Below are 23,859 nucleotides of genomic sequence, written 5' to 3' on the forward strand. Positions count from 1 at the left end.
GAAATTTCAGAACAATCTGTACTAGATGAATGTTGCAGCAGGATGCTAATGATCACAACAGATTCAAACTTTAGTAGCACCTGAGGCTGAAGACAGAAAGGGAATTGTGTACCTTTATAGATAAATGTGTGCCAAACCGCTCAAGAAGGGGAGAGGTTATCAAATAAGGTACATGGTTCACCTACTACATGTGGTGCAATTTGTGATGTTTATTCATTTTTTCAGGACTTGGATGTTACTGGCAATGCCAGCCCTTATTGCTCATCTTTAATTGTCCTTGTGTTCTTGAAGAGCTGCTGATGAGGGCGTACTAGGATTAAAAGTCCAGTGACGAAAGCTGGGCCACATATTTCCAATTAATATGGCGTGCACCTTGGATGGAAACCTGCAGGTGATAACGCACCCTTGCGTCTGTTGCTCTGGACCTTTTTTTGATGGCAGAGTTTGCTGACTTGGGAAGTGCTGTCTTAACGGTCTAACTGAGTAACTTTGGTGCATTCTGTGAATTGAATACACTGCAGGTACTGTGCAACAATTGTAAAAGGAAGGAATATGTTGGTTTGACACTAGGATGCTAGTCAAACAGGTTGTTTTGTCTTGGTTAGTATCAAATCTCTTCACAGCTACTAGTGCTGTATTCATCCAGGCAGATAGAGATAATTCCATGGTATTCCTGACTTCTTGTATCCAGAGAGCCGTGCCTGTCACGGCTCAGCACTGCCCTCTACCTGGTCGGAAGGCAGTCAGCATTTCATCCCTCCCAACTAATCAATGCACACTTAACCATTGGCCACTTTAATTGGATTAACCCATCTAGCACCAAGCCGTTTGCCCCCCAGTGAATCACCTGGGCTGGACTCTCCGGCCCCTGACCTACAAAGGGTGCTACATGTGCTTGTCTCGCTCTCTTTTTTGCCATCCTTGAGGGACCACCCTGCTTCACTCCAGGCTGAAGACTGCAGAACAGCGCTGGAGACACGTGGTGAGCTGTGCATTGAATAGGGTTTTGGGAGCGTTTATTGTTGTTCCTGTAGCAGAGAGCCGTGCCTGCCCATAGCCAAGGGGTGGCAGGTATTGTAGTTACTTTTCCCTTGCTTGTATATGTACCTGTACTCTGTCCCCACACCGTTTTCCTGCGTATTGTACTGCCGACCCGACTTTTCCCACGCTCGTCTATTCTAAGCGCGTTTGTGCGAATATTATAGCTGCTTGTGTTGTCCCCAAGCTTTGCTCCCCTTGTAAATAAATTCTTTATTGTTAAAACTGTGTGTCCAGAATCCTTGCCTTTGAGACCCAAAGAATCTGTCTCATTTCCATCACAATACTTGTGCCAAGCAGATAGATATCATCAGCTGAGTCACTCTTTGCAGGATACCCAGCTTCTGATCAGCTCTTGCCACCACAATTTTTATGCAGCTGCTTAATGGCGAGACTAACAATATAATGGCGGGAGACTCAACAATGACAATGGCATTGAATGTTAGGAATTGATAGATTTTCTCTTTTAGGAAAACATGTGTGGCATTAATGTTACTTGTCATTTATTAATCTACACTTGAATGTTGTCCAGCTCATGTTACATGCAGGCACAGGCTGCTTCACCCACAGAAGAACTGGGAATGAAATTGAACACTGCGCACTTAGCAGTCGGTATCCCCACTTTTGACATTGTGATGAAAGGAATGTCATCATGAAGCAGTGAAAGGTGGTTGGGTGGAGGACGCTATCCTGAGGAAGCCCTGCCATAATGTGTGTTGCGATGATTGTTAAAAACTGAAGAAAATGAAAATCTGGCAATGTAGGAAAACTGACATATAAAACAGAATTTTCTAGATGCACTCACTGTAGAGATGATCTTTCTTTAGAAATACTAAAATCATGAAAATTTGCCTCAATTCTTTTTAAAAATAGAAAGTGACATAGAAGAAACTCATACAATGTGAATTATGAATTACTACAATGATAAACATTTACATTATTCTACTGTCAGCTTCATAAAAAAGCCATCTCATATTTAACCATGTGTAGATTCAGTATGTCACACTGTGCACCAAATTCAGTGTAGAAAGTTAAATCCAGTGAAGAGTGATACAGGACTTCCGCCTGCTGCTTAATGGAGTAACACACAATGTCTGTGGCTGCGTTCAATTCTTCCTTTTCCCCAGTTTAAACTCTGAATTTTTAACTTTTATTTGTCAGATCTTAGAGGGAAATAGTTAACATTATTTCATAATCTTTGAGAAGTGGAAAGCAACTTTCTGAATCCAGCAATGGAAAGGGAAAAACTTCGAAAGAAAAATCAGAAGATATGCCTGTCTGGGCTGAACGTTTAGAACATGCGTTGATGGCTCTCGGCAAGAAAATAGATAATAACATTTCTGAGATGAAGTTGTTTCGACAGAGTTTTCAGTTCGTAGAGGAAAATATTATTTCCTTGAATTCTGAGCTTAGAGTCGAACCGTCAGATAGCGGATATTTCAGCCCACTTGGAACAGTCTCAACGCAAGATTATTGATTTGGAAGCAAGATCTCGTCGGAATAACATTCAAGTTGTTGGACTGAAGGAAGGATCTGAGAGTGGGGATTTATTGGACTATTTTGCTAATTTGTTTCAATCTCTGTTTCTGGATATTCTACCTCAGCCTCCCAATATTGAAAGAGCGCATAGAATTTTCACTTTGAAATCTCAAGATCCGAATAAACCAAGGTCAGTTTTGGTCAGTTTTCTTCATTTCGAAGTTAAAGACCAAATCATAAGATATGCAAGGAAACACAGAGTTCTTAAATTCAAGGGTTCCGAGATTCGTTTTTATGAAGACTATCCACGGGAAGTTATGGAACAGCGGTTCAAACTCGTTCCAGCTATGAAGATAGCCCATGATAAGGGATTATTCCCATCACTTCGCTATCCAGCCCGATTAAAATTATTTCCTAAAGATTGGACTCGTGTTTTTTTTTGGATCCCAAAGCGGCATTGGATTATGTTAATTCTATTTTGGAGGTGGCCGAGGTTTGAATGGTATTAGGTCTGCTGAATAATTTTCTGAAAGAAAACAAGCTTTGAAGATTTCTGATATGTTGAAGATATTCTTTGATCGATGGGCCATTTAAAGAAGATGTGAACTTCTTGATTTGACTGATGAATGACTTATCCGAAATCTGTTTGGTATAACTGAGTGAATTAACACAGCGGACAGGTTATTAACTGGTTTGATTATTTGTTTTTATTTTTCCTTTTCTTCATTAATTAAGTGATAGTTTTCATAGTTTATAATGACTTTTTCATATATATAGCTATATATAGCGAGGAGTGCTTAGTAAATAGATAATTAGTCCCAGTTTCTCTTCTAAAACAGTATTTTTTTTATTGGGCAGTAAGTCAAAGGGATAATGGCGCCGATTTTTCTTCGTTAGAGATTGCATAGACATTTTTCTTTTTGTTTCGGTTTAATTTTATTGTTTTGACGTCTTTGGAGATTGTTTGTGCATTCCCCAGTTTATCTTTAATGATTAAGCATAAACATCTCTTTTTTCCCTCTGCAGGGCTTTCTTATTTTAGGGCCGTGTGTTTTTTTTTTGTAAATGGGGGGGGATTTAAAAAAACGATTAAAATCACTGTTTAAATTCAGCAGCTCGCGGAGTTCTGTTTCTTTTTTCTTTTTCTATGGGGACGCATTCCAGCCTATTCCTTTTCTTTGCCGGATTTCTAGCTTTTGGGACGGTGGGAGGATTGGGGGTAGTTTCGAACTATAGGTTTCATTGTCGGATTAATTTCACTTTTTCCAGTTTTTTTTCTTGTATTTTTTCCCATTACGGAGTTCCGGAGCATGCATGTTTTCTATATGGTTATACTTATCACCGCCACTTTTGATTAGCCCACGTTGGTATGCGTGTATTTATGTGTTAAAAAAAATACTTTATGGTAGTTAAACAGATAAACGCTATTAGTTGGAACGTACATGGCTGGAATCACCCTATTAAGCGAAAGAAGACCTTTTAAATTATTAATTGATTCCAACCCGATATAATTTTTGCTCAAGAAATGCATATCAGAACGGGCGATCAAAATAGATTTTTTTAAACATGGAAGAGCCTTCAATATCATGCCACTTGTCAAAATAAAGCAAAGGGAGTATCTACTTTTATTATATCTAATATTTTATTTATCCAAGAAGACATTGTGTCATTGTACTAATGGTAGATTTTTAATTGTCAAAGGAACAATTTCTAATAGAAAAATTGTCCTGGTTAATCTATATGGACCTAATGTAGATGATCCTTCTTTTTTAAAAAACGTATTTGGCTTATTGCCAGATTTAAATGGATATATGTTATTAATGGGTGGTGATTTTAACTGTTGCTTAAATCCTTTGATTGACAAGAGTTTGACCAATCAGTGGCTTCCGAGTTGTTCAGCATCGCTTATTAACTTTTTTAATTGATTATGGTTTGATCGAAACCTGGAGACATCTACATCCTAATGACACAGATTATTCCTTTTATTCACATGTTCACAAAAATATTCAAGGATCGATTATTTTATAGCTGATTTCCGATTTTTGTCCAAAGTCCAGAAATGTGAATATGACGCCATCGTTGTTTCGGATCCTGCGCCTTTAAGTTTAGCTTTTGAATTGAATTATGTTGGTACTGCAAACTTGCGTTTTCCAGAAAATTTATTACAAAGTTCGGACTTCATCAAATTTATTGAGATCAGATAAAAGATTTTTTTCTTTTTAACAATACAGGAGATGTGTCGAAATTGATTATATGGGATACATTTAAAGCATATTTGCAAGGTCAGATAATCTCCTATTTAGCTAAGCTTAAGAAACAGACAAAAAGAGTTAGATAAGCTTTCAAAACAAATTAAAGACTTGGATAACATTTATGCAGTCTCTCCTAACATTGATTTATTTAAACAATGGGTTGAACTTCAATCACAATATAATTTACTATTAACTTATCCTATTGAAAGAAATTTGCTTAAATTGAAAAGTCAATTTTATGTGTTTGGAGATAAAAGTAATAAGCTATTAGCATCCCAATTAAAGGCAGCTAGAGCTAAAAGACAAATTTTAAAAATTCGTAAGGGAGACGGTAGTTTAGCTTGTAATTATGAAGACATTAATAACATTTTTCAAGACTTTTACAGTGAACTTTATAAATCTCAGTTTCCAGCTAATCCTTCTAAAATGCATACCTTTTTATAAAAGATTGATTTTCCTAGAATATCTGTTGAAGATCAACAAACTCTTGATATTCCTATTACTGAAAAAGAAATTCAGAAAGCTATTCTTTCAATGCAATCTGGTAAAGCTCCTGGATTGAATGTTTTTCTGTAGGATTTTATAAAAAAGTTGAAAAATTGTTTTCTCCATATATGTTGGAAACACTTAAAGATTCTTTTTTGTTGGGAGAGTTACATCCCACATTTTATGAAGCTTCTATTTCTTTAATTCCTAAGAAGGATAAAGACCCTACTGACTGCGCTTCATATAGACCTATTTCATTATTAAATGTGGATGCTAAAATTCTTTCAAAAATAATGGCTAATCACCTGGAGAATATTCTAGCTAAAATTATTTTTCAGGACCAAACAGGTTTTATAAAAGGCCGTTATTCTTTCTCTAATACTCAGAGACTGTTAAATGTTATATACTCATCCCTTTCTAAGACTCCCCAATGTGTTGTTTCTCTTGATGCCGAAAAGGCATTTGATAGAGTTGAATGGAAATACTTATTTAACATTTTTGAGAAATTCAACTTGGGTACTAATTTTAATATGTAGATTAGAATGATATATGAAAGCCCTATTGCTACTGTTATTACTAATAATTGCAGATCTTTTTTTTGACTTCCGCGGGGTACGAAACAAGGATGTCCGTTAAGTCCCCTGTTATTTAATTTGGTGTTTGAACCCTTGGCTATTGCACTTCGTGAAGCTAAAGATATCCACGGAATTTCCATAAATGGGACTATTCATAAGATCTCCCTTTATGCTGATGATCTCTTAGTTTAAGTTTCGAATCCTGAAGAATCCATTCCTAGTTTATTGAAATTATTAAATGAATTTGGAAAATTTTCGGGGTATAAACTAAACCTTTATAAAAGTGAATTATTTCCTCTAAATGATTCTGCTTCTATATATGATGACATTCCTTTTAAAGTTACGGACTCTTAAGTATTTAGGTATTATTATCACTAAAAATTACAGAGACCTTTATAGAGCTAATTTGGTTCCTTTAGTGGATTTTATGAAGCAATTATTTTGTAGATGGAATCCACTTACACTTTTGTTAGCTGGCCGAATTCATGCAGTTAAAATGATGATTTTACCAGAATTTTTATATGTATTTCAAAATACTCCTATTTTTTTAACTAGGAAGTTTTTTGATCAGGTTGATTGTATTATTTCATCTTTTGTTTGGAATAATAAAAGACCAAGAATTGGAAAATATTATTTACAAAAAATAAAAAAGGATGGAGGTCTTGCTCTGCCTAATTTAAGAATGTATTATTGGGCTGTTAATATACATTATGTGTGTTCTTCGTTATATTGAACTAATAAAAATGAACGGCCACCTTGGGTTGATTTGGAATTGAAAGCTGAGAAACAATTTTACTTAACTTCGTTATTAGGAGTTTCTTTACCTGTACAATTAGCCAAAACTTCTAATCTAAATTTATATCCTATGATAAAGCAGTCATTACGAATTTGGTACCAGTTTCGTAATTTTTTTAATCTCAAAAAATTTAACCTTCTTAGTTTAATTTATCGAAATTATTTATTTAAACCTTCACTAAGAGATCCTACCTTTTCTCTTTGGAGAAATAAAGGAGTCTATTCCTTCATGGATCTGTTCCAAGAAGGCCGATTGATGACTTTGGAGAAGTTAGTAACTAAATACTCTCTCTCGTACTCACATGTCTTGCAATATCTTCAGGTCAGACATTTCTTACAAGAATATTTAAGTAATTTTCCATATATACAAGATTCTGACCTGTTAGATATTATTTTAAAAATGAATCCTTTAGTGAAAGGTTTTATTGGGAAAATTTATAATTTACTATTACAACAGTACAACTATCCTTTACTTAAGATTAAGCAAGATTGGGAATGAGAGCTTAACATGACCTTGATAACAGAGGATTGGTTGCGAATTTTCAAGTTGGTTGACTCTTCTTCGATTTGTGCCAGTCACTGTTAAATTCCATTGAAAATTGTACATCGTTACTATTTGACAAAGGAGAGACTATCTAAAATATTTCCTAATATTGATAGTCAGTGTGATAGATGTGAAACTGAAACAGCTACATTGACACATATGTTTTGGTCGTGTTCCGTATTGAAACAGTATTGGAAATCTATTTTCTCTGCAGTTTCTAAAGCTTTAAAAATTAATTTACAACCTAATAAATTGACAGTTTTGTTCGGTATAATCCCTCAATATATTCATGGTATTTCTATATCAGACCAACATGTAATTGCATTTGTTACATTATTGGCCAGAAGGGCTATTTTATTGAAATGTAAAGATGCCTCTGCTCCCACTTTGATACAATGGTTCTCTCAGGTGATGTTATGTCTTAGTTTGGAGAAAATCAGAAGTCGAACTTTTGATCCTTGATTTGATTTTGAGAAAAGGTGGGGTTCTTTTGCCCGCTACTATCATTTGATTTGAGTTAATTAAGATGGTTCCCTTCTGATTCTTGTTTAAATGGATTTGAGTTGGCAGATTGATGTTTTTCTTTTATTGAAGCTTGTATGGCGTATAGCTCCGGGGTTGTGCTCCCAATGGGTTTTTGGGGGGGGGGGGTTTGTTAGTAGGGTTTTTTTTTCCTTCTTTCTTTTTTCCAAAAAAAATAGTTTTAACATTTTATTTTTTCTTATTATTATTGATATATTGTTTAGCTTTGTTAATCAGTTGATAATTTAATTTCTCATTGTACATATTGACATGTTGACTTGATTACTTTAATGTATTTTTTTGTTGATCTTCAATAATAATTAATAAAAAATGATTTAAAAATGAAAATGAAGAGTGATACAGTGCTTATAATTTGGCCTTTTTTGACACTGATCAACAGAAAAATTCCTTTGTATCAAAAGTGAAAACAGTTCTTTACAAAGTGATCTGAATTAATTACAGATATAAACACAAAACAAATAACTGCATAAGTATTCACCCCTTTATCATGACACACCAAATCATCACTGGTGCAGCCAATTGGTTTTAGAAGTCGCATAATTAGTTAAATGAAGATCACCATGTGCAGTCAAGGTGTTTCAATTGATTGTAATAAAAATACACCTGTATCTGGAAGGTCCAGCTGTTGGTGAGTCAGTATCCAGCCAAAAACTACACCAAGACAAATGAACACTCCAAGCAACTCCACAAAAAAGGTTATTGAGAAGCACAAGTTGGGAGATGGATACAAGAAAATGTCCAAGTCACTGAATATTCCTTGGAGTACAGTTAAGTCAATCATCAAGAAATGGAAAGAATATGGCACAGCTGTAAATCTGCCTAGAGCAGGCCATCCTCAAAAACTGAGTGATCATGCAAGAAAGGGACTAGTGAGGGAGGCCACCAAGAGACCTATGACAACTCTGGAGGTGTTATAAGCTTCAGTGGCTGAGATGGGAGAGTGACAAAAGAGAAAGCCACTGTTGAAAAAAACTCACATGAAATCTTGGCTAGAGTTTGCCAGAAGCCATGTGAGAGACTCTGAACTCAGCAAGAAGGTTCTATAGAATGATGAAACCAAAATTGAGCTTTTTGGCCATCAGACTAAACACCATGTTTGGCGTAAGCCAAACAGCACACATCATCGAAAATACACTATCCTCACTGTGAAGCATGGTGGTGGCTGCATCATATTTCACTGCAGCGGGCTCTGGAAGGCCTGTGAAGGCAGAGGGCAAGATGACTGCAGCCAAATACAGTCGAATCCTGGAGGAAAATCTGACGCAGTCTGTGAGAGAACTGCAGCTTAGGAGAAGATTTGTTTTCCAAAAAGACAATGATCCCAAGCACAAAGCCAACGCTACACAGGAATGGCTTAAAAACAATAAAGTTAATGTCCTGGAGTAGCCAAGTCAGAGTCCAGAGCTCAATCCAATTGGGATTTTATGGCTGGAATTGAAAAGGGCTGCTCACTCATGATCCCTATGCAATCTGACAGAGCTTGAGCAGTTTTTTTAAAAGAAGAATGGAGAAAAATTGCAGTGCCCAGATGTGCGAAGCTGATGGAGACCTATCCCCACAGATTGCTGCCAAAGGTGTATCTTCTAAATACTGACTTGAAGAGGGTGAATACTTACGCAATCAATTACTTTGTGTTTGATATTTGTGATTAATTTAGATCGCTTTGTAGAGATCTGTCTTCACTTTGACACAAGAGTCTTTTTCTGTTGATCAGTGACCCAAAAAAAAGCCAAGTTAAATCTACTGTGATTCAATGTTGTAAAATAATAAAACATGAAAACTTCCAAGAGCAGTGAATAGTTCTTATAGGCACTGTATATGTACCATTTTAATGGAACATCAACTGTTGATGAAAGCTGATGAACCTTTCCACCTAGGTGGAGAAATTCCTTTCATTAGGATAGAGGTTATAGATGAAGATGTTAAGAAGATAAATTTTACATTTAATTCTTATATATCCTTTGTCTATTTCTCTCACTCCTTTTTTCTTTCTAAAACTCTCTATACAATGAATTCACCCATGAAAATTCACACCTATTTATATCTGTGGTAAACCATATATATGTTGTAACTGGGTTAACTGTCTGGACACGCCCCTCTACTTACTGCCCCTGTGGCTCCTCCCACAGATTTCTTAATAAAAGTGTTTCACCTTGCCCTTCCCCCTCAGTCCGGGGGCAGACACTCACCATGGAGGTCGTATTGTACAGCGAATAAAAGCCTTTCAGTATTTTACCCAACCTCAGTCTTTTGGAGTTATTGAAGGTGCTTCAATTTTATTCGCTGTACATTTCAAAGCATGGAACATGCACTGAGACTCGACAAATTAGACCTCAATCCGCAAACGCCTGAAGCTGGAAACGCTTTCGAACTCTGGCTGGCCTGCGTCGAAGCATACCTAGAGATTAAAGCGACCAACCTCGTAGTGAAGCGCAGAGTTCTACTCTCCAGGGTCAGTCCACGGGTCTATTCGCTGATCAGAGACCAGCCGAGCTACGGCGGCATGATGAGCGCCCTCAAAGACCAATACCTGCGGCCAATAAACAGCGTCTATGCTCGGCACCGCTTAGCGACAAGGCAACAACGGCCCGGGGAATCAAGTGCAGGCCCTATGGACACTCGTGCGAGCCTGCAATTGCCAGGAGCTGACGGCGGTGAAGCATGCAGAACTCCTTGTGAGAGATGTCTTCGTCACGGGGACCAGGTCAGTGTATGTGCGCTGGCGGCTGTTGGAAAAAGCTGATCTTACCTTAAGTTCGGCGATCGAGCTGGCCGATACGCTGGAGGCTGCTCTGCATACCTCTGAGGCTCTCCAGGCACGCGATCCCCCAATGGTCTTGTGGGCGCCGCAAACCCTGCAACCCGCCGGCGAATCGACCTCGGCTGCCACCAGTCGCGAGTCTGCGAAGTGCTACTTCTGCGGACTGGAGAAGCACCCCTGGAAACGCTGCGTGGCCCGACAAGCTACCTGCTCCAGCTGCGGAAAGAAGGGCCACTTCGCCAATGTCTGTAAGTCCAAACTGCGAGCGGGATCGAGCAGCGCCGCGTGCGAGACATGGGGGTCACCATCTTGCCTGCTGCCATCTTCCCTGCACGCCGCCACCATGTGCGAGACATGGGGGTGGCCATCTTGGACAGCGCCCCCTCCCACCACCTATGACCAACGGGTGCTCACGGGGCACCCCACCGTGCCGGACCAAGACAGCAACTCAACCCTGGCCTCCGTGACCCTCGACCAAAGCGCTCCCCACCAGCTCGCAAGGTCAATGATGGACATCCTGGTGGAGGGGCGTAGGACAAGCTGCCTGTTTGACACAGGCAGCACGGAGAGTTTTATCCACCCGGACACGGTGCAGCATTGCGGACTCGTGATACGGCCGGTAAGTCAGAGGGTCACCATGGCTTCCGGGTCGCATACAACAGACATCCGGGGGGTCGGGGGGTTGTGTAGCGACACTAGTGGTGCAGGGCACAGAATATCGAGACTTTACGTTACTGGCCATGCCTCAACTGTGTGCCCCTGTGCTATTGGGGCTCGACCTCCAGAGCCACCTGAAAAGCGTGACAATGAAGTATGATGGGGCCCTCCCACCAATTACTGTCGTAAATGCCCAGTTTTGTAGGGATACGTCACATACCCCGCTACTGACCACACACACACACCGACCCGCACATCCCACCCAACACCATGCCAACTGCCGCACCACCGACGCCACTTGCGGTCTCTCCACCCTCAAGATCCCTCCCCCACCGCTGTTCGCCAACCTGACCCCCGACTGTAAACCTGAGGCAACTAAAAGCAGGAGGTACAGCGCGGGGGACAGAACCTTCGTTAAGTCGGAGGTGCAGCGGCTGCTCAGGGAAGGGGGTCATTGAGGCAAGCACAGGTCCTTGGAGGGCGCAGGTGGTGGTTGTTCGGAACGGGGAGAAGAATAGGATGGTTGTGGACTATAGCCAGACCATCAATAGGTTCACGCAGCTCGACGCGTACCCTCTACCCCGCATCGCGGATATAGTCAATCAGATAACACAGTACAAGGTGTACTCGACCATCAGCTCCCCATCCGCAGGGAGGACTGCACTTACACCGCCTTCAAGGCGGACGGCAGGCTTTATCAATTCCTGCGCATCCCCTTCAGTGTTACGAATGGTGTATCTCTCTTCCAGAGGGCAATGGACCGGATGGTGGACCAGTGCCAACTGAAGGCCACGTTCCCATATTCGGATAACATCACCATCTGCGGTCACAACTGGCAGGATCACGACAACAACCTCCAAAAATTTCTCCAAGCGGCCAAAGCCTTCAACCTCACCTATAACAAGGACAAGTGTGTATTCGGTACCACCCGACTTGCTATCCTTGGGTGTGTCGTGGAGAATGGAGTCATTGGCCCTGACCCTGACCGTATGCGACCCCTGTTGGAACTCCCTCTTCCCAATACCCTCAGAGCCCTCAAAAGGTGCCTGGGCTTCTTTTCATATTACGCCCAAAGGGTCTCTAACTACGCAGACAAGGCCCGCCCCCTGGTCAAGTCCACCACATGCCCCCTGGTCAAGTCCACCACATTCCCCCTCTCAGCTGAGGCCCACGCGGCCTTCAGCCACATAAAAGGGGATGTTGCCAAAGCAACAATGCATGCAGTGGATGAGTCTGTTCCCTTCCAAGTAGTGAGTGACGCCTCCGACTTTGCACTGGCTGCTACCCTCAACCAGGCGGGAAGACCAGTGGCGTTCTTCTCCCGTACCCTTCACAGCCCTGAGCTTCGGCACTCCGCAGTGGAGAAAGAGGCCCAGGCCACAGTGGAAGCTATTAGGCACTGGAGGCACTATCTCGCCAGCAAAAGGTTCACTCTGCTAACTGACCAGCGCTCAGTTGCATTCATGTTTAGTAACCAACAGCAGGGCAAAATCAAAAATGATAAAATTCTGAGGTGCAGAATCGAACTCTCCACCTACAACTATGACATCATGTACAGGCCTGGGAAGCTCAACGAGCCCTCCGATGCCCTATCCCAGGGAACGTGCGCCAGCGCGCAGATCAACCGGCTATAAGCCCTACATGTAGATCTTTGCCATCCGGGGGTCACCCGGCTTTTCCACCGTGAAAGCCCAGAACCTGCCTTACTCCCTTGAGGAGATCAGGACGATGACCAGGGACTGCCAAGTCTGCGCAGAGTGCAAACCGCACTTCTACCGACCCAAAAAGGCACAACTCATCAAGGCCACCCGCCCCTTTGAGCGACTGAGTGTTGACTTTTAGGGCCCCCTTCCCTCCACCGACCGCAATGTGTACTTTCTTAACGTAATTGACGAGTACTCGCGGTTCCCCTTCGCCATCCCCTGCCCCGACACCACTACCATGTCAGTTATAAAAGCCCTGCGCAAGCTCTTCACTCTGTTCGGATACCCATGCTATATCCACAGTGACAGAGGGTCCTCATTTATGAGTGACGAGCTGCGCCAATACCTACTGGCTAGGGGAATTGCAACTAGTAGGACCACGAGCTATAATACCCGGGGGAATGGACAGGTGGAGAAGGAGAATGACACGGTGTGGAAAGCCACACTCTTAGCTCTCAGGTCAAAGGGATTGCCAGTCTCTCGCTGGCAGGAGGTCCTTCCCGAGACACTCCACTCCATCTGCTCCCTGTTATGCACGGTCACCAATGCCACCCCTCATGAGCGGCGCTTTTCATTTCCCAGAAAGTCGACCACTGGGACCACCCTACCAACTTGGCTGACGTCCCCGGGGCCAGTGCTGCTCCGGAAACATGCGAGGAGCAATAAATACTCCCCGATGGTCGAGAGGGTTCATGTACTTCATGTGAACGCTCAGTATGCCTATGTGGTTTTACCTGATGGGTGGGAGGACACGGTCTCCATCCACGACCTGGCACCCGCAGGAGAACCGGGCCCCTACCCTGAACACTCCGTGGTGACTATTGACCCCGTACCCACCAATATATGTACCTACGAGACACTGCGCACTCCAAACCCTACACAGACACCACACGATACTCCCATATCGGGCGCAACGCACACGCACGAGGGATTAACAATGCCTAACATGGTGGCACCTCGAGTCAGGCCGGAGCCAGCACAACTGCTGTCGCCGATGTAATCACCACTGGTGCTACGTAGATCACAGTGACAGACTCGACCGCCTGATAGACTTGACCTGTAAATATACTTGTTTTAAGTATTGTCAGTCACTTCACCCCGCGGGACTCTTTTTTAAAAAAATGAGGGGTGAATGTGGTAAATCATATATATGTTGTAACTGGGTTACCTGTCTGGACACACCCCTCTGCTGACTGCCCCTGTGGCTCCTCCCACAGATTCCTGTATAAAGGTGTTCGCCTTGCCCTTCCCCCTCAGTCCGGGGGCAGACACTCACCATGGAGGTCGTATTGTACAGCGAAAAAAAGCCTTTCAGTATTTTACCCAACCTCAGTCTTTTGGAGATATTGAAGGTGCTTCAATATCTCAATCACTTCATCTCGCTGGTTAAAAATACACTATGTATAATGTTCACTGAGATTGTAAGTACTCTGTGATTTTAATACACCAATATCACTTTGCACTACCATTGAGGATGATGTTTTGGAGAGAAAAGTGCATGTGGAAGCCCTGGTTACACATTAATATTTTTTGTAAACATGAACACTTGTAAATATCCCTTTGAAAAGGAATTACTTATGCAGTACAAAACAGGATTACAGTTTTTTCATATTTCACAATGTGCCTGCTCTCAGAGCAAATACACTCCTATAATCTCACTATTTTCCTGCAACTTATTCTCTTACTTCGCCATAAACATAACCCTCCCAAAATCTATGGCTCAATCACAATCCTCTTACAACCCATCGACACTAAAGAATTTTTTACTGTAGCAATTAAGCTACCAGAACATCTTTGGAATACAACTGGAAAGCAAAGCACCAGGACAACACTCATATGGTCACATAGGAAACATATAAATTGAATGCAGACAGGAAAGGAAGTGAAGCAGCAATGTTGTCTACTGCTTCACTGTGCCATCCCATAATTTACTGACCTGACACATTTACTGCACATGTTGTTGCATTTCAGAAGTTCCTCAGTTTAGTTCAGATTTAAACTGAGCCATGGACTAACCTTGCACAGGAAGGTGATGTTGAAGCCATACGTTTGAGCATTACGAGACCCAGCATTCATGTAGTTTCCAATCAACAACACCAGCTCCAGCATCTTGCCAAAGTTCTTGCTCTTCTTTATCTCCTCACATGCAGTAGTGACAGCCATAATGTCAGGTTTGATGTTATTCACCTGCTCTTCAAACTGAAGCTTGAATAGAATAGCATTCAGTCGTGGACGCAGCTTCTTGATGCTGCTCATCTGATCAGAAAGGGAAAAAAACAGACATACCTACTGAGTTAGCTTCAGTACAAATGAATCTAATCGTAGTTTATCCACTAGTGTTAGCAATCTGCAGTAGAAATTTATATTTTAAATTTGAGATAAATGAGTGCAGGAGTAAAAGACACTTGGGGAAGCAATTGAAATTCAATTTGTGGAGGAAATACCAACAGCTTATTTTACAATGAACTAGTGTAGAAGTAATAAAAGACACAAACCAACTATAGATCAATTCAGTCAGCCAAAACACTAAATCATATGAAAGTAATATGTGCTTATGACCCAGAGTAACAAAGCAATCAGAGAAGGGCGACATGGTAAACCTACTGGGTTATAAAGAGTTATTGTTGAGCTGGGAAAGAAAGGTTTTTACTGACTGGATATAATTAAACAGGACATTGCTAATACAGAAATACAAAAGAAAAAAGTTAATTATTTCAAATCAGGCAAAGTTTGAGCCTAAACTTAAATTTATAGCCTTCATTGAGAAAAGCTGGAGGGTTATAGTAGAACAATCCAAACCATTAAATATATATTCACAGCCAGCCAGGGAAATGCAGGTTTAAAATTCCTTTAACTCAGCTGAAATAAGGCAATCAACAGTTTATTATGAGTCATGCTATGCCTATTTTTATCTGATGTTGAGTCCTACTCTCTGCTATGTTCTCCCACATTAATTGCATTCCTTTTCAAACCGTGTTTATTAAAGACACATAGGAATCATGTTTCACATTTCCCATTAAAGGCTCACCATCCTTCAGGTTTGCTGTAGAATTGGTTGAAGTTCATTGGAAGGATAGGAGAGTACATACAAAACTCAATCAGAGTTTAGATAAGCAATATGGCCTTTCATCTGAACTCTTTTCATTGATTCAATTCACAAACACTGTTGGATTTCCAAATTAACATGAGCTGAAAGATAGGGTTTGCAGATGGCAGTGAAAGAGGATTTGAATTAAGAAACCCATGTCAAGGGTCTTGCCCCTGCTTCCAACTCTCCAAACAGAAATACCTAGGAAATCTTAGCCATGATCGGAGAACTCAACCCAACCATCAACCACCAGGGCACAAATCTTCTGAATTATGCCCACCAATATGGGACTTAATGGATGCTGTATAGGCTGCTCTACTTTTGAATACTATCTTTGTCCTAGATGCTTCAGCCCAGGAAAATAGACTCACAAACTTCATGTGCTTCATCCTCTGTCAAAATCTTCTAAGCTTTAATGAAGTTATCATTCATTCTTGTAAACTTCAGCAAGTATGAAGCAATACACACAACCTCTCCTCATCGATAATCACTATGTTCCACCAATTCCAAATATATTTGTCCACAGGTAGGGAGGCTAAACCTGCATCCAGTGTTTCATGTGCAGTTACACAAGATCTTACAACTTTTCACACAATTACCTTAATCTTATACACAAACCATAAATAACTAAGAAAACAATCTGTTGTCTTCCCAATTTCTTGTCATGTTCATTTCTCCTTCTTTGACTGTCCAGTAGTTTCAAAATTGGCTAGCTTCCATTTCAATTCAGTGATGAGACCAATGTGGGAACTGTAAACTCTGCTACAGGAGGGACAGGAGATACTTGACAGAGCAAGAAAGGTCTGCTTGGACAAACTCTTCTCCTATGTACATGGGACTTCTGTCTGCCCTTGATAATAGATGAGTCCATCCTATTTGTTCCTTCTCCATGTTAAATCGCCATAACTGATAATGAGTTTGATTCATAATCATAAATCAAAAGGGATGCTATATTTTTTCAAAAATGCTTCAAGAAAACCTTCCAATCATTTCCTCTGTCCACCTAATACTCTTATTCCAATGGACATAAAATAAAGAATCTGTTATATGATCTAGTCAGGTATATGAGTGATATCAGAATTAATTTAATATAATTAAGGTCCCGGTGCTGGGAAAGAAGATTGACGTTCGCTTTCTTATTCTGCCCATTGGATTTCTCTCCAATACTTTAGCATTCAGGTTTCAGAAGGGAAGGGATGACCACAAGCTTAAAGTTTAGATCTTAAAATATTCATTTTCTCAGATGTTAAAGATTATGCTGGCACATTTAAGGTGGTGACTTCATCATTCTTACGTACAGGTATTTCATAACTTCATTCTTGAAAAGTCATATCCTTAGTATCTCAAGAACTTCAAATATAATAATAGTACTCTCTAAGTTCCAATGAATGAAACTTTCATTTGTGCATCATTGCTCAAAATTTAACTGCTCCCAGGAAGAATTTTAGCTTATTTGTGGAAAGCCCAAAACATGCATTCTAAGGACAAATGTCCAGAGCTGGTCATTGTACCATGGACTAGTCAAACTAAGGCTTTGTGCAGTGGCAGATCTACTTGTAATTTCAATTATTTCTCTGAATCATTTATTTATTATCTCTCACACCTGTACATCAGCATTGTTTATTCTGTTATCCTTTGTCAATGGATGGAAAGAAGAGCAGCCAGAGGTATCCACATGGTCACAGGAGTGCAAACTCCATAGAGCCAGCAATTACAATCAGGTTTGAACTCAGGTCCCTGGGGCTGAAAGATAACAACACTAAATGCTATGCCACCATTGTGCCCAAGACCAACATTCCAAAGCTACTACTAATAATTTTCTGAATCTGTCTCTCTGCAGCTGCTTACAAATAACTTAATATGACCCAGTATAGAACCTTATTAATCACAGCCTGCTAATTTGAGTACCTTCCCATTATCTTTGTCTATTGGTACCAAATATACTTATCGTAGTTGAACACTAAAGGTAGGTAAGCTCAAACGTACAGCACTTGGTGGGAGATCACCCAGGCAAAGTTCTCATAGAGTCGTAGAAAACTACAGCAAATAGGCTCTTCTGCATTTCACTAGTTACAAGCCTCCAGTCAGAGAGGCAACCATCCACTAACACTCTCCAGCTTCTCCCACAAAGCTTATGTCTAATCCAATTTACTACCTCATCTTGAATACCAAGCGACTAAACCTTCTTGACCAACCTCCCATGCGGAAAATTGTCAAATGCCTCACTGAAGTCCATATAGACAACATCAATTGCCTTGCCTTTGTCAACTTTCCTGGTAAATTCCTCGAAAAACTCTATAAGTGTGGTTAGACACAACCTACCACAGACAAAACCATGCAGACTATTCCATATCAGTCCCTGTCTACCAAAATACTCATATATCCAATCACTTAGGATACCTTTGAATAACTTTCCCATGACTGATGTCAAGCTCACTGGCCTATAATTTCCTGGTTTATTTTTAGAGCCTTTCTTAAAGAGCGGAACAGCATTAGCTATCCTCCAATCCTCCAGAAGCTCCAGAAGCAATCAGATGATTTAAATATCTCTGCTGGGACCCTGGCAATTTCTGCACTTTCCTCCCACACGGTCCAAGGGATCACTTTGTCAGGCCCTGGGGCCTTGTCCACCTGAATTTGCCTCAAGACGTCACGCGCCTCCTCCTCTGTAATCTGTATAGAATCTATGACATCGCGGCTGCTTTGTCTCACTTCTATAGATTCTGTGCCTGTATCTCGAGTAAATACAGATGCAAAGAAACTCACTTAACATCTCTTTGGCTCCATGCATAGATGCCCATTAGAACTCCAGTGAACCAATTTTGTCCCTTACAATTCTTTTACTCTTAACATATCCGTAGAAGCCCTTAGGATTCTCCTTCACCTTCTCTGCTAGGGCAACCTCATGACTCCTTTTAGCCCTCCTGATTAAGTGTTTCTTAAATGTTCTAATGCATTTCTTATACTCCATAAGCTCCTCATATGTGAAAAGTTAAAATCACCTGCTATCAGAAACCCCATGTTTCTTGCAGAAGTCTGCGATCTCTCTACAAATTTGTTTCTCTAACTCTCACAGACTGTTGGTTGGGTGGTCTACAACAGAGCCCCATTTGCAGAGTCATACCCTTCTTATTCCTCAGTTCCATCCCTAAAGGCTCACTAGACAAGCTCTACATTCAGTTCTGACTGAGCACTGCATTACATTTTCCCTGACTAGTAACGCCATCTCTCTCCCCTTCATCCCCCCCTCTCTATCATATCTAAAACAACGAAACCCCGGAATATTGAGCTGCCAGTCTAGCCCCTCCTGTGACCAAGTCTCACTAATGGTTCATCTGCAGCTGTCTGGATGGAGTCCCCAGCCATATCATTAGGTTGTGAGCAGATCATCTGCCAAGGTATTTTCAGACATATGTAACCTCTCTCTGCTTCACTCTAAGGTTCCCAACTACTTTAAGAAGACCACTGTCATATTGGTACCAAAGTAAAATAAGGTAACATGCCTGAATGCGTCAAGAAACTGATCATGGCACACAATAACTCCAGTCTCCCATACAACCTCGACCAACTGCAATTCATCTTCAGCCAAAATAGGTCCACAGCACCCACCACCTCCCTGACCCTACACTTATCTCTGGAGTATCTGGACACCCATGTAAACTGCTGTCTATTGAATTCAGTCCCAAATTTCCAAGCAAATTCATCTCCAAACTCCTAGACCTGGGACTCAGCAACTCCCTTTATAACAGGATCCTTGAATTCCTGACTAACAGACCACAATCAGCAATGATAGGCAGCAAACATCTCCACCAGGATTATCCTGAACGCTGGTGCCCTTCAACCCCTGACTTTACTCATTATACACTCACAATTGGTGGCCAGATTCTCCATTGACAAGTTTGCAGATAACACAATAAGTGGGTCAAATTTCAAATGAGTTAAAGTACAGGAAAGAGATAGACAGCATAGTAGCATGGTTTTCCTCAATTTCAGCTGGTCATTTATTCATGAAGTGGCAGGGAGGTGAAAGTGTAATACAACCTTATGTTCACATTATTGATGTGGAGCAAGAGGGCCAAGAGATTCAAATTTCTAAGAATGAACTTCACAATAGCCTGTCCTGGTCCAACTATGATGATGCTCTAGCCGAAAAGAGAATAGTAGTGCTTTTCCTTCCTCAGGAAGCTAAACAAATTCAGCACACCCCCTTTAACGTTCACCAATTTTTACAGGTACACCATAGAAAACATCTGATCCAGTTGCATCATGGGTTGGTATGACAACTGCTCTGCCCAAGACCACAAAAAATTGCAGAGTTGTGAACAGTTGTGGACACAACTCAGCACATTATGATAACCAGCCTCTCCTCCATGGTCTACATTTCTTGCTGCCTCAATAAAGAACAAACAATCTAAAACCCCACTCCACCCCAGACATTCTCTCTTCTGCACCCTTCTCCCATCAGATAGAAGACACAAAGGCCTGGAAATATGCTCCACCAGGCTCAAAGAAAGCTGTTCTTAAAGAATGATCCAATATTATGATAAGATGGACTTTTGACCTTACAATTTACCTCATGTTGGCCTTCACATCTTGTTGTCTACTGTACCTGCAATGTACTTTTTCTGAAACACTTGATTCTACATTCTGTTATTGCTTTTGCTTTGTTCTACCTCAATGTGCTGATACTGATGCATAAAAAAGTTCTTCATGGTATCTTGGTACATTTGACAACAATAAAGTGATTTACCATTTAGTTTCATGAAATATTGCTCTGGGAATATCAGAAAACCACTTTAAGAACTCATTCTCTGGATTACTTTTCCAGTTTGATTCACCCAGTCTGAATGAAGATTCATGTCCCAATGATGAATGAATGATCTTTACTAAAACCTGTCAATTTCTAGAATAAAAGCAACACACATAAAAGTTGCTGGTGAACACAGCAGGCCAGGCAGCATCTCTAGGAAGAGGTGCAGTTGACGTTTCAGGCTGAGACCCTTCGTCAGGACTAACTGAAGGAAGAGTGAGTAAGGGATTTGAAAGTTGGAGGGGGAGGGGGAGATCCAAAATGATAGGAGAAGACGGGAGGGGGAGGGATGGAGCCAAGAGCTGGACAGGTGACAGGCAAAAGGGGATACGAGAGGATCATGGGATAGGAGGTCCGGGAGGAAAGACGGGGGGGGGGGGGCCAGAGGATGGGCAAGGGGTATATTCAGAGGGACAGAGGGAGAAAAAGGGGAGTGAGAGAAAGCATGTGTGTATAAAAATAAGTAACAGATGGGGTACGAGGGGGAGGTGGGGCTTTAGCGGAAGTTAGAGAAGTCGATGTTCATGCCATCAGGTTGGAGGCTACCCAGACGGAATATAAGGTGTTGTTCCTCCAACCTGAGTGTGGCTTCATCTTTACAGTAGAGGAGGCCGTGGATAGACATGTCAGAATGGGAATGGGATGTGGAATTAAAATGTGTGGCCACTGGGAGATCCTGCTTTCTCTGGCGGACAGAGCGTAGGTGTTCAGCAAAGCGGTCTCCCAGTCTGCGTCGGGTCTCGCCAATATATAAAAGGCCACATCGGGAGCACCGGACGCAGTATATCACCCCAGTCGACTCACAGGTGAAGTGATGCCTCACCTGGAAGGACTGTTTGGGGCCCTGAATCAAACTTCTCTCTCCAAGAGCATTAATGATATTTTGAACTCCTGTTGGCTATTCCAACACCTTGACTATCTGAACTGGTCCTGCTTTCTGATCTTCTTATTAAAGATCATTCTTTCTTTGGGCACTTATATATTTATATATATTGTGAGAGGTACCAAATCCAGAGACCTTCACTCTTCCAGTTCCATTTTATTATTGCTATCTCAACATTAAGTTTGATTTTGGTCACTATGCTTTTCTGAGTATTAGATTAAATACTTCTATATCTTCCAGTATCAGATGTTTATCTACATATTTTCTTGTGTCATTAAATTACTGTTAAAATGCCCCCATCACACTCTCCCTATCATTAACCAAGTTGGAGCAGAACAGACAGCATCTATGGAGGGAAATGTCCAGTCGACATCTTGGAATTGCTTTTATTATTGTCAAATATACCAAGGCACAGTGAAAATCCTGTCTTGCATTGTGTTCATACAGATCAAATTATTAAACAGTGCATTGAGTCAGAATGAGGTAAAACAATAACAATGCACAATAAAGTGTAAAAGCTACTGAAAACTACCGTACAGGTAAATGATGGAGCAGAAGATCATTCTGAGGTAGATGATGAGGTGAAGAGTCAATTTTATCGTACAAGAGTTCTGTTGAAGAGTCTGATAAGAGTGGAATAGAAGCTGCCTATGAGTTTGGTGGTATATGCTTTCAGGCTTTTGCCTCTTCTGCTCCCTGGGAGAGGGAAGAAAAAAGAATGTCCAGTGTGGGTGTGGTGAAGATGGGCCCAGATCAGTGGTGTGTTCTTCATGTGAGATGTGGGAACTCTGGGAGACATCGAATCTCCCTGATAATTACATCTGCATGAAGTGCATGCAGCTGCAATCCTTTCAAACTATGCTGGGAAACAGAAGCTTACAGCTGGATGTCCTATGGTTCATATAGGAGTATGAGGTGATAGATAAGAGTTACAGGGAGATAGTCATCCATAAGTTGCAGGAGGCAGGAGCTGGGAGACTGTCACGAGCGCAGAGAGGGAATAGGCCGATGTCACAGAATACTCATGGCCATTTCCCTTAATATCAAGTATACCGCATAGGGTAATATTGGCGGGGGCGGGGGCAGAGGGGGTTGATTCTACCAAAGGAAAGCCACAGTGACCAGGTCTCTGGTACTGAGTCTGCCTTTGTGGCTCAGTAGGGCATGAAAGAGAAGAGAAATGTAGTGGTGATAGGGGTTTCCAAAGTTAGAGAAGCAAACAAAAGATTCTGTTGGCATGACAAAGAAAACCAGATGGTATACTGCCTCACTAGATCAGGGATGTCTCGGATCGAGTCCACAGCATTCTGAAGGAGGAGGGAGAGCAGCCAAGCTACACATCAGTACCAACACTAGAGGTAGGGAAGTAGATGAGGTTCTGAAGAGAGAATACAGGAAGCTAGGTTGGAAACTGAAAATCAAGACCTCAAGGATAACAATCTTTGGATTGCTGCTTGTGTCATGCACCAGTGAGGGTAACAATAATCTGTGGGGCTGAGGAATTGTGTAGGGGAAAAGATTTCAGGTTCCTGAATATTTGGGATCGCTTCTGAGGAAGGTATGACCCATACAAAACGGACGGTATACACCTGAACTTGAGGGGGAACAGTATCCTTGCAGGCAGGTTTGCTAGAGCTGTTGGGGAGGGTTTAAGCTAATTTGCCAGGGAATAGGAACCAGACTGACAGGGGAAAAGAAGGGCAATTGATATACAAGTAGATGCAACATGTAGTGCAGGGGTTCCCAACCTAGGACTCATGGACCACTCGGTTAATGGCAGGGGTTCATGGCAGAAAAAAAGGTTGGGTACTCTTGCAGTAGTGAGACTGTGAGGAAGGATAGGCAGCTGATAGAGTAAAAGTGCAGTCAATGGGAAGGGTTGATGTGTGCATTTAAACTAAATAGTGGTGGGGGGTGTGTTCAACAGTTTAGAAAGGTGACAAGGTAAAAAGAAAGGAGTGTGCAGGATGCACTCACAGTGGTTCATCAGCAAGATGGCGCTTGTGAACCACAGTGACATTCTGCAAACTACATAGAGTACTTCTAAATATACCTCTTGAATAATTCTCACTGCAATCTGCAGCATGTAATTTCCCTTTAAGCAATGAACTTCTAAATCAACTTAATAATCTATAGATTTCACAATATTGTGAAGGACTCGACGGACCAGGTACAGCATCTTCAAGCGGGCATAGGTTCATTGCCATGGCCAGAAGCGAGGCAGGAATGGGGTCTCCAGGCCAGG

The 23,859-nt window shown here is 41.5% G+C and overlaps 1 protein-coding gene across 1 annotated transcript in view; it reads right to left on the reverse strand.

Annotated features, from left to right (window-relative positions):
* Window positions 1-23,859, reverse strand: part of LOC134349446 (protein diaphanous homolog 3-like) — a 576,191-nt gene that overhangs the window by 250,336 nt on the left and 301,996 nt on the right. Inside the window, exon 21 of the mRNA XM_063053764.1 lies at window positions 14,850-15,089. Coding sequence (XP_062909834.1) covers window positions 14,850-15,089 — 240 coding nt within the window. The remainder of the gene's footprint in view (window positions 1-14,849; window positions 15,090-23,859) is intronic.

Source organism: Mobula hypostoma, chromosome 7, assembly GCF_963921235.1.
Source record: "Mobula hypostoma chromosome 7, sMobHyp1.1, whole genome shotgun sequence".
NCBI lineage: Eukaryota > Metazoa > Chordata > Chondrichthyes > Myliobatiformes > Myliobatidae > Mobula > Mobula hypostoma.